At 36.1% G+C, this 10,678-nt stretch overlaps 1 protein-coding gene across 1 annotated transcript; it reads left to right on the forward strand.

The window, feature by feature from the left end:
• Positions 1-1,345: 1,345 nt before the first annotated feature.
• Positions 1,346-6,442, forward strand: LOC129653721 (olfactory receptor 147-like). The gene is made up of 2 exons (XM_055583429.1): positions 1,346-1,357; positions 5,507-6,442. The coding sequence occupies exons 1-2, from the start codon at positions 1,346-1,348 to the stop codon at positions 6,440-6,442; spliced, it is 948 nt and encodes a 315-aa protein (XP_055439404.1).
• The last annotated feature ends 4,236 nt before the right edge of the window (positions 6,443-10,678 follow it).

Consider the following 10,678-nt stretch of genomic DNA (forward strand, 5'->3'; position numbering starts at 1 on the left):
CTCCCGGCAATCTTGATTCCAGCTTGTGTTTCTTCCAGTGCAGCGTTTCTCATGATGTATTGTGCATATAAGTTAAATAAGCAGGGTGACAATATACAGCCTTGATGTACTCCTTTTCCTGTTTGGAACCAGTCTGTTGTTCCATGTCCAGTTCTAACTGTTGCTTCCTGACCTGCATATAGGTTTCTCAAGGGGCAGGTAAAGTGGTCTGGTATTCCCATCTCTTTCAGAATTTTCCACAGTTTATTGTGATCCACACAGTCAACAGTTTTGGCATAGTCAATAAAGCAGAAATAGATGTTTTTCTGGAACTCTCTTGCTTTTTTAATGATCCAGCAGATGCTGGCAATTTGATCTCTGGTTCCTCTGCCTTTTCTAAAGCCAGCTTGAACATCTGGAAGTTCATGGTTCACGTATTGCTGAAGCCTGGCTTGGAGAATTTTGAGCATTATTTTACTAGCATGTGAGATGAGTGCAGTTGTGCAGTAGTTTGAGCATTCTTTGGCATTGCCTTTCTTTGGGATTGGAATGAAAACTGACCTTTTCCAGTCCTGTGGCCACTGCTGAGTTTTCCAGATTTGCTGGCATATTGAGTGCAACACCTTCACAGCATCAACTCTTAGGATTTGAAATAGCTCAACTGGAATTCCATCACCTCCACTAGCTTTGTTCATAGTGATACTTTCTAAGGTCCACTTGACTTCACATTCCAGGATGTCTGGCTCTAGGTGAGTGATCACACCATCATGATTATCTGGGTCGTGAAGATCTTTTTTGTACAGTTCTTCTGTGTATTCTTGCCACCTCTTTTTAATATCTTCTGCTTCTGTTAGGTCCATACCATTTCTGTACTTTATTGAGCCCATCTTTGCATGAAATGTTCCCTTGGTATCTCTAATTTTCTTGAAGAGATCTCTAGTCTTTCCCATTCTGTTGTTTTCCTCTATTTCTTTGCATTGATAGCTGAGGAAGTCTTTCTTATCTCTAAGAGATATAGCTACTATGTATAAAGTAAATAAGCTATAAGAATATCCTGTACACACAGGGACTATAACCAATGTTGTTTAATAAATATATAAAAAAATATAACCTGTAAAATTTGAATCACTCTGTGGTACACCTGAAACTTTTATAATATTGTAGATAGATATCAACCTCCATAAAAAGGTGAAAATTATAAATTCAGTCAGAACTACAACAAATGGGATAGACATGAAGATGTAAAATACAACATCTAAAACAGAAAATGTGGGGGAAGCTAGTAAAAATGTAAATATACTAGAATTTGTTTGAACTTAAATTACTAGAATTTAAAATGAGTGGCTATAGATAAAGGTCAAAGTATATGAAACTAGTGGTAATCATAATAAACAACCTTCAGTAGATATTATAAAAACTAGAGAGAAGGAAGCACAAACATAACACTACAGAAATCATCAAACCACAATGGAAGAGACCAATAGAAAAAGAGCAGAGGAGACATTCAGAAACATCCAGAAAACAAATAACAAAAGATAGTAAGTAGATACATATTTAAGTGTCAATATACTAAATGCTCCAATAGGAAGACATAGGGTGGCTAAATGGATTTAAAAAACCAAAACAAAGATACAAATAAAAAGAGCCTTCTCTGCCTACAAGAGATTCACTTCAGATCTAAAGACACACACAGACTAAAATGAGGGACAGTAAAAGATATTCAAGTCAAGTGGAAAAAAAAGAAATTGGGGAATTCAATACCCATATCAGACAAAGAAGTCATTACAACAAAGTCAGTAGTAAAAGACAAGAAGGACATTAAAAGGATCAATGCAAGAAGAGAATATAACATTCAGAAATGTATATGGACCTATTATGTTTATGTGCTAAGTTGCTTCAGTCGTGTCCGAATTTTTGCGACCTTATAGACTGTAGCCAGCCAGGCTCCTCTGTCTCTGGGATTCTCCAGGCAAGAATACTGGTGTGGGTAGCCATTCTCTTCTCCAGGAGATATTCGTGAATCAGGGATTGAACCCAGATCTCCTGCATTATGGGTAGATTCTTTACCTTCTGAGCCAGCAGAGAAGCCCTTGGAAAAAGGTACAGAGGTTCATCACAAAACTAAAAATAAAACTGCCTTATGATCTAACAATCAGTATATATCTGAAGAAAACGAAACCAGTAATGTGAAAAAATATATGTGACCAGTGTTCACAGCAGCGTTATTTTCAACAGCAAAGATGTGAAAGCCCCTAAATGTGTATCAGCAGATTAATTATGTATATATATATGGATATATACACATACATCATAACTTTTAATGGTTCAATTATACATTTACATTTAATGTAAATGGCTCATTTATATATATATTATATTTGTCATGAAAAAGAATGAAATCTTACCATTTGCAGTCATGTATCTGGTCCTAGAGAATAGTATATTCAGGGAACTAACACAAAGATCAATATGGTATGTTATTAGTTATATGTGTAATATTAAAAAGACAAGAAAAAAATGAATATAACAGAACAGAAGCATTCTCACAGATACAGAGACCAAACTGGTGGTTATCAATGAGGAGAGGGAAGGGGTAAATATATATATAAGACCTATATATAAAATATATAAAGAAGAAGGATATACAATGAAGAGTATAGCCAATATTTTTATATTGCTTTAAGTGAACTATAAGCTATAAAAATATTGAATCACTATGTTGTACACCTAAAATTGACATAGTATTTTATTTATTTTTATTATTTTTTAAAATATAAATTTATTTATTTTAATTGGAGGTAAATTATTTTACAATATTATATTGGTTTTAAATCAAATATACTTCAATAAAAAATCTTTCTTTGACTTCTGATAACTTAATTATAATGTTCCTTGTAGTGGATTTCTTTGGGATCATCTTATTTGGAATATTTTGTTTCCTGGTTCAAGATGTCCAGTTCCTTGTACAGATTTGGGAATTTTTTTCAGCTAGTTTTTCTTTGGGAAATCTTTTAGACTATTACATTTTTCTCTTTTGGTGATCCCTGTAATGCCTGTGTGTCATGTGATATAATACATTCCATAAATCTTAGACTTTTGACATTATTTTTCATTCTTTTATCTATTCACTCCATTTACTGAATTGTTTCAATTGTCCTTTTTTCCAAATTCTATAATCCTTTGCTTTGTCTGTTTAGCCTGTGATTTTGACCTTCTACTGAATTTTTCTTTTCAATTATCATGTTTTTGGCTTCATGACTTCTGTTTGGTACTCTTTGAAGAAAAAAGTCACACTTTGTTCATGTATTGTTCTGTGACTACATCGAGCATCTTTATGACAGTTAAAGGAATTCTCTGTCACATAAGCAATATATCTCCATATCTTTTTTCTTTTTTGTACTTAAATACATTTTTTTAAATTTAAATTTATTTATTTTAATTATATCTCCATTTCTTTAGGTCCACTTTGTATGCTCATTTTCTAGGAATGTTTCTTTTTTTAATGTAATTGAACTTTTCTTTATTTTCCCTTGACTTTTTGCACTCATGTCTGCACACAGACAAAAATAGAAAACTATTTTAATCCTCATGAACTGGCCTTGTACAGGAGCTGACCCTATTAATAAGCCTGGTTAGAGAAGGCAGACCTCTCAAACTTGTGATAGTACAATCCACTTTCCTAGTTTTTAGTAGCTCCCAGGAGTCAGGAGAATGTCAGGATCCCATTAGACTCTTAACATGGGAGATTAAAGTCAATTCCTCTGGCAGCCCCTAGGTAAGTTGCGTTAATGGCTGCACAGTGCACCTTTTCCTTTATAAGGAGAAGCTGTAGGAAAAGTATTTTCTACTTCTAGCTGCGTTAAACCAAAGTGAGGTGGGTGGCTACAGAGAGTTTTAGCATAAACTGCTGTCTCTCTTCTCTCTCATCTCAGGCAGCTAGATTATGCCATATCCTGTGCCTGTCCTGCTTTCTGACACAGGCTACAGAGAAGCCAGTCTTCTGGATGGCCCCTAGAAAAGTTGAAGCTTTGGATGTATTGTGCATCTCTTTCTCTTCCCAGGGAGAACCTGGGAAATGGCGATTTTGTCCCATTCACGTGGTTCTGGACCGCCATAGGTATATGGAAGACGTATCTTGAATTTTCTTAACAGCTTCAATGTAACGAGTATCATGATTGAACTGTGTTCAGGATCCTTTTAACTAAGTTTTGGATTTCTTACAGACAGAATCTGTACATAAATTGTTTTTAGTCAGTATGTTCATGCAGGGAAAGAGATTCTAGGGCTTGCTGTACTGTAGTCTTGTTGATGGGAAATTGTTGTTAATTTTGCTGTTCCTTGGGTGATGCACTATCCTGATAGTGAAGGATAAAACTGTGTAAAATATTGAAGATATAAGGAACTAAAGACAGATTGTAAAGACAAACCCCTTAGTTCCCTATTACATGTAGAAACTGTTCCCTAGGGAAGAGACTGAACAAGCTGCTTCCATGTCTATAACTGAGTGTGTTGTATCATCACATGCACACTAAAATCCTCTGTGACTTAGTATGCACCAAAAATGATTTTAGAGTCCATTTATTGTTTTCTGCTGCTGGATAGGACAAAAATCATAATCAAAATTATGATCTATAATTCTGAAAAATTTCTAAGGTATATCAGAAATTGTTTACAGGTGACATTTTCTTAGAAAAAATAAAACCAAAGCCCGAGAACCTGAAATTGCCATTCCAGGACCATGGGGTAAAATCACTAAGAAGAAAGGCCTGGGATATTCTGGCTTACAAGAGTGAGTTTCTGAATTACATTTATGTTCATGTTTTCTTTGTCCAAGATGCAGACTGAGATATGACATGATTGAGACTCAGATATGACAGTTCATTTCCTATTTGTGCAGTCTTGAGATTCAACTGAATCTTGCAGAGAAAACTGTTTGAAGGGAGAGCGGGGAATGTTCAGAAATATTAAAGGATACAGGTGATACAGTTTCTTAATAAGTTCCCTCTCCATGGATAGAACACTCTTTCTTCTACTTTTATAGCTTTTACTCTGTGATATATGGAGTAACTTAACCTTTCCTAGACTTTGGTTGCTCTTGTGTTTCTTTTTCTTTTTTTAATTAGAAGCAATATTCTTGGTTCCTAATCTGTAAATTCCTATCTGCGCTAGAGACAAAAGCCAGGCTTTGGAGGTTGCTGCCAAAAGAAGAGGAGAAGTAAGAAGAGGGTCCAAGTGAATGAAATAATGGTGAGATGAGAGAATGAAAATTCTGTCCTGGTTCAAACTTCTTTTCCATTATCCTTTTGGGTGAAAGGCTAAATTTTGATTCTTTTTGCTACTTAGTTTATAAAGCATTTATAAAGGAAATTCTTGTCACTCATTTCCATGGTAATGGTAAGTAAATTGTATGGGTTCAGTTTGGGCTACCCACAGTCACTCCTAGTACATATGTCAGTTATGTGAGGAGATGTGAGAAATACTTTTTCCTCTATGTAAGCTTTCTCCTTGTTTTCACAGATCCCCTTAGAGAAGAATGGCTCCAGGGAATGACTCTTTCATGACTCAGTTTATTTTAGCAGGATTAACAGACCAATCAGTTCTTCAACTCCCCCTGTTTTTCCTGTTTTTAGTAATGTATATGGTCACTGTGATGGGAAATTTGAGCTTGATCATCCTAATTGGATTGAGTTCACACCTGCACATACCTATGTACTTTTTCCTTTTTAATTTGTCCTTCATAGATCTCTGTTATTCTTCTGTTTTTACACCTAAAATTCTGATCAACATCATATCAGAGAAGAAGACTATCTCCTATATGGGGTGCATGACCCAGCTTTACTTTTTGTGTTTTTTTGGTATTTCTGAAAGTTATATGCTGACATCAATGGCCTATGATCGCTATGTGGCCATCTGTAACCCACTATTGTATAACACTGCCATGTCCCCTAAAGTGTGTTTCAGCCTTATGTTTGGTTCCTACCTGATGGCATTTTTTGAGGCAACAACCCTCATTGGATGCATGCTGAGACTGACTTTCTGTGATGCAAACACCATCAACCATTATTTATGTGACATCTACCCTCTCCTCCAGCTCTCCTGCACAAGTACCCACATCATTGAGCTGGAAGTTATCATTGTGTCAGGCATCAATATCACTGTGCCCAGTCTCACCATCTTTGTCTCTTATGGTCTCATCCTCTCCAACATCCTCCACATCAAGTCCACAGAAGGCAGGTCCAAAGCCTTCAGCACCTGCAGTTCCCACATCATTGCTGTTTCTCTGTTCTTTGGATCAAGTGCATTTGTGTATCTCAAACCATCTTCTGTGTCTGCAGATGATGGGAAAATATCCTCTGTCTTTTACACGAATGTGATTCCCATGATGAATCCCTTAATTTACAGCTTGAGGAACAAAGATGTTAAGCTTGCTTTGAGAAAAACCCTATGTGTGGAAGAGTTTTGATCAGAGACATTATCTGTCTGCGCATATAGTTATAGGACAAGGAGATTCTGTATGTTCAAGTAAATATTTTTAGTCATGGCCTTATTTTTCTATTTTTTAAAATAACATGCCTAAGAAAATTTAATCCTTCTTGTAATAATGTATTTCCAATTTTTCTGTCTGGACTTCTTTTTTCCCTAAGTGATTTGTGAAATATCTCCTCTGGTTTTCCTTTTAGCTAATAGTATTAAATTATAAATGTAACTGTTATTTTCTAGCTTCATTTCAAAGTTTTAATTTTTACTGAAGAAAAATGGTCTCCAAGTGATCAAATTTGAAATACCTTTGATATAATGAGACAGCAATGATGAAAATCAGCTAGATACCGCTAGAGTAGCATCATTTTATTGGAGTTGTGCGTATCTTCCACATGATTTTGAAGCATGTATCAGGTGTTTTTTCTGTTTTTACTCCCATTTTTCTGTTATTTGACTAGGAAGACTATGTCTCTTTTAAAAGATGAAAAGAGATTGAAGCCTTCATTAAGATGTTGATTATAAATTTATTTTGCATCTCTAAATATTTTACACCAAGCTTCTTTGGGCAAGTGTTTTCTTTTTTACTTTTATTCAATGAAACCAGCAAGTGATAGATCATATATATTTATTTCATAGATGGTGAAATGAAGCTCAGAATGGTTGATGATTTAATGTCACAGCTTCATAAAGAAAAAATCTAGACTAAACTGTTAGCCTTCTAATTTCAAGTCTGCTACTTTTGTAGTCTGCTTACATCGACTTAATTCTACTTTATTTCCTTCAGTATGATCATTAATGAGAAGACATTTTAAATTTGAAGCTTAACTTTTGTTTATTCGAGGGAAATACATGAATTTCTCTCATGATGTTTGTTGCTTTTTTATTGTTGGCTTGTTTAGGCAAAGAGTTTCATGGGTTGATTTGGGTGGGTAAAGAAGACCTTTTGGGCTAGTGTATTGGTAAGATGATTGACTCAAATAGGGATCTTTTTTTTTTTTTTTGCAAAATTAATAAAATTGAATTTGAGATTTTTTTTTATTAAGAGAATATGGCATGGGTGAGAAGAGTCCAGAATCATGTCCTTATGACAGACATCAACAAGACACATGTTCAACAAATAAGAGGTCTTGTGTGGGAAGTATTCATGCACATTAGGAGACAAATAGTGTGAATCTGTATGCTTTCTGTACAGGACTGTAAATGTATTTCACTGTTTATAGGTCTTTGATAAAGCTATGATGTTGACTCATTAGAAAAGACTCTGATGCTGGGAGGGATTGGGGGCAAGAGGAGAAGGGGACGACAGAGGATGAGATGGATGGATGGCATCACTGACTTGATGGATGTGAGTCTCAGTGAACTCTGGGAGTTGGTGATGGACAGGGAGGCCTGGCATGCTGCCATTCATGGGGTTGCAAAGAGTCAGACATGACTGAGTGACTGATCTGATCTGATGATGTACATGACTGTAAATTAATAGTGCTTTGGGAAATGAAAGTGAAAAAGCTGTGGTCACATTTGGAACCAGAAAAGAAGAAGGCAGCAGGTACAAGTAATAAAATTGTTAAGAGCATTGAAACTCAGTGAGGAAATAGGAATTTAGAGAAGAAAAATGATGGATAAAGAAAGTCCATACCTATGACTCACCTCTCCTTCCTGGAAGGGCCTAGATATTTTATGGATTTCACAGGGTTTCTCTGGATAGGATGAAAGCTCAAGTTATTGGACTTCTTTGAAGCAGTTAAATCAATAGAATTGGAGAGCCTGAGAACAACTAAATCACTCCTGTTTCTGTGGACTTCCAAATGCTACTTCCATATGCATTTTATGGTGCTAAGCCTCAAAGTCCTGCTGGTTAGTATAATGATAACTTGAAAAAAACTTTGGTGAATACACTAAATTTTGGCACTGACTTTATAGAAAAGCATGTTGGATTTTTTTTTAAAGGAAAAATACTACCTTAAAACTCCTCAATATGATATGTGAAGATATAATGAAAATAATTTCCAAGATACTTTAACAATATTATTATATATCATTTTCCTAATCTCCACTCAATATTTGGGTGTTGTGAAATTTAGCATAGCTGATATGTTGAATTTTTTTAAATTTTTAGTTTTTCAGCATGGCTAAATCCCTGTTTTATGGTTAAAATGACCACTCATCTCCTATCTCCTGACCTCTAATATCAACATGCTTCTTTTTCACTGAAAAGATCATATTTATTTAAAATAGTTGATCTTGGTTGGAGTTTCCTTTTTTTTTTTTTACTTTCTGTTTCTAGCTTGTTTCCCCTATAATAACAAATGTGTGTCTAAGCAAGTTCATGTGTTGAGCCATTTGGAAATGTTTCATATTTCCATCCACTCACTCTATTAGGTATTTTATAAATATTTGAGGTTTTCCAAAGGTACAACTTCCCTGGTGGCTCAGTATAAAGAAACCACCTGACAATGCAGGAGACTCGAGTTCAATCCCTGGGTTGGGAAGATACCCTGAAGGAAGAAATGGCAACCCACTCCAGTATTCTTGTCTGAAGAATGTCATGGACAGAGGAGCCTGGCGGGCTCCTCTGTGTGGTTGCAAAACAGTTGGCACAACTTAGCAACTGAGCAACAATAAAAACAAAGGGTGGGTTAGTGTGGTCACTAATGTTTAATTTCATGAGCCTAAAAATTCAGAGAAATTGTGTTCATTTTCAGAGAAGATAAACTGTCTTCACAGTTAATTTTATATTTTACTTATTTGAAAAAATTAATAAATATATTTAAAAATACAGTGTGTAATAGTTAAGGGTGGCAATTTAAATTTAAGAGAGGCAAGTTTGCTGATAGTTTATTAATTTAAGCACTTTTTATTTACAATAAGCCTGTCTATCATTTAGATTTCCTTCAAAAGGAGGGAAATCAAGTCAGTATTTCACATGCACAGCAGTTTTTCTTAATCATTTTTGCTTTTGTGACACAGTATATGAATGACACTGACATCTTTTGAAGGAAGGAATTGAAAGGTTGCTCCTGAGCCATTAAAAATTCTGGGATTCTTGGCCTCCAGAGGAGAAGAATTCAATCCAGGGCCAGTGATGAGGCTAGATGACTCAGAGCATTTATTTAATAAAGTTTTATTAAAGTATTAAGGATATAGAGAAAGCTTCTGACATAGACATCAGAAGGGGGCAGAAAGAGTGCTACCCTGCTAGTCTTAGCCAGATGTTATATAGCTACTAGCAGTCTGCTAATTGGAGAAAGGAAATGTCTCAAAACTCAGAGACTAGCACCAGTCCCCTCATCCACAACATGCATTTTGAGATAACATTGGCAGAAGGTGAGTTGTCCTGGGCCATAAAATGATTGGCATGAATCTTGAAGAAAGGCAGGTTTCCAAGCAAATACAGTCTCATTAACATAGCTTAAGAGAACATTTGCATGAGTAAAACATACTGGTTTGTGAAGTAGGTTTTGAGTCTTAGGTGAACTCACTTGAAGACAGAGTCTAGGGTAAATATATAGTTCATTCAGTTCAGTTCAGTTCAGTCGCTCAGTCGTGTCCGACTCTTTGTGACCCCATGAATCGCAGCACGCCAGGTCTCCCTGTCCATCACCAACTCCTGGAGTTCACCCAGACTCACGTCCATTGAGTCAGTGATGCCATCCAGCCATCTCATCCTCTGTCGTCCCCTTCTCCTCCTGCCCCCAATCCCTCCCAGCATCAGAGTCTTTTCCAATGAGTCAACTCTTTGCATGAGGTGGCCAAAGTACTGGAGTTTCACCTTTAGCATCATTCCTTCCAAAGAAATCCCAGGGCTGATCTCCTTCAGAATGGACTGGTTGGATCTCCTTGCAGTCCAAGGGACTCTCAAGAGTCTTCTCCAACACCACAGTTCAAAAGCATCAATTCTTTGGTGCTCAGCCTTCTTCACAGTCCAACTCTCACATCCATACACGACTACTGGAAAAAACCATAGCCTTGACTAGATGGACCTTTGTTGGCAAAGTAATGTCTCTGCTTTTGAATATGCTATCTAGGTTGGTCATAGCTTTCCTTCCAAGGAGTAAGCGTCTTTTAATTTCATGGCTGCAGTCACCATCTGTAGTGATTTTGGAGCCCCCCAAAATAAAGTCTGACACTGTTTCCACTGTTTCCCCATCTATTTCCCATGAAGTGATGGGACAAGATGCCATGATCTTTGTTTTCTGAATGTTTAGTTTTAAGCCAACTT

This window comes from Bubalus kerabau, chromosome 5 (assembly GCF_029407905.1).
Source record: "Bubalus kerabau isolate K-KA32 ecotype Philippines breed swamp buffalo chromosome 5, PCC_UOA_SB_1v2, whole genome shotgun sequence".
NCBI lineage: Eukaryota > Metazoa > Chordata > Mammalia > Artiodactyla > Bovidae > Bubalus > Bubalus kerabau.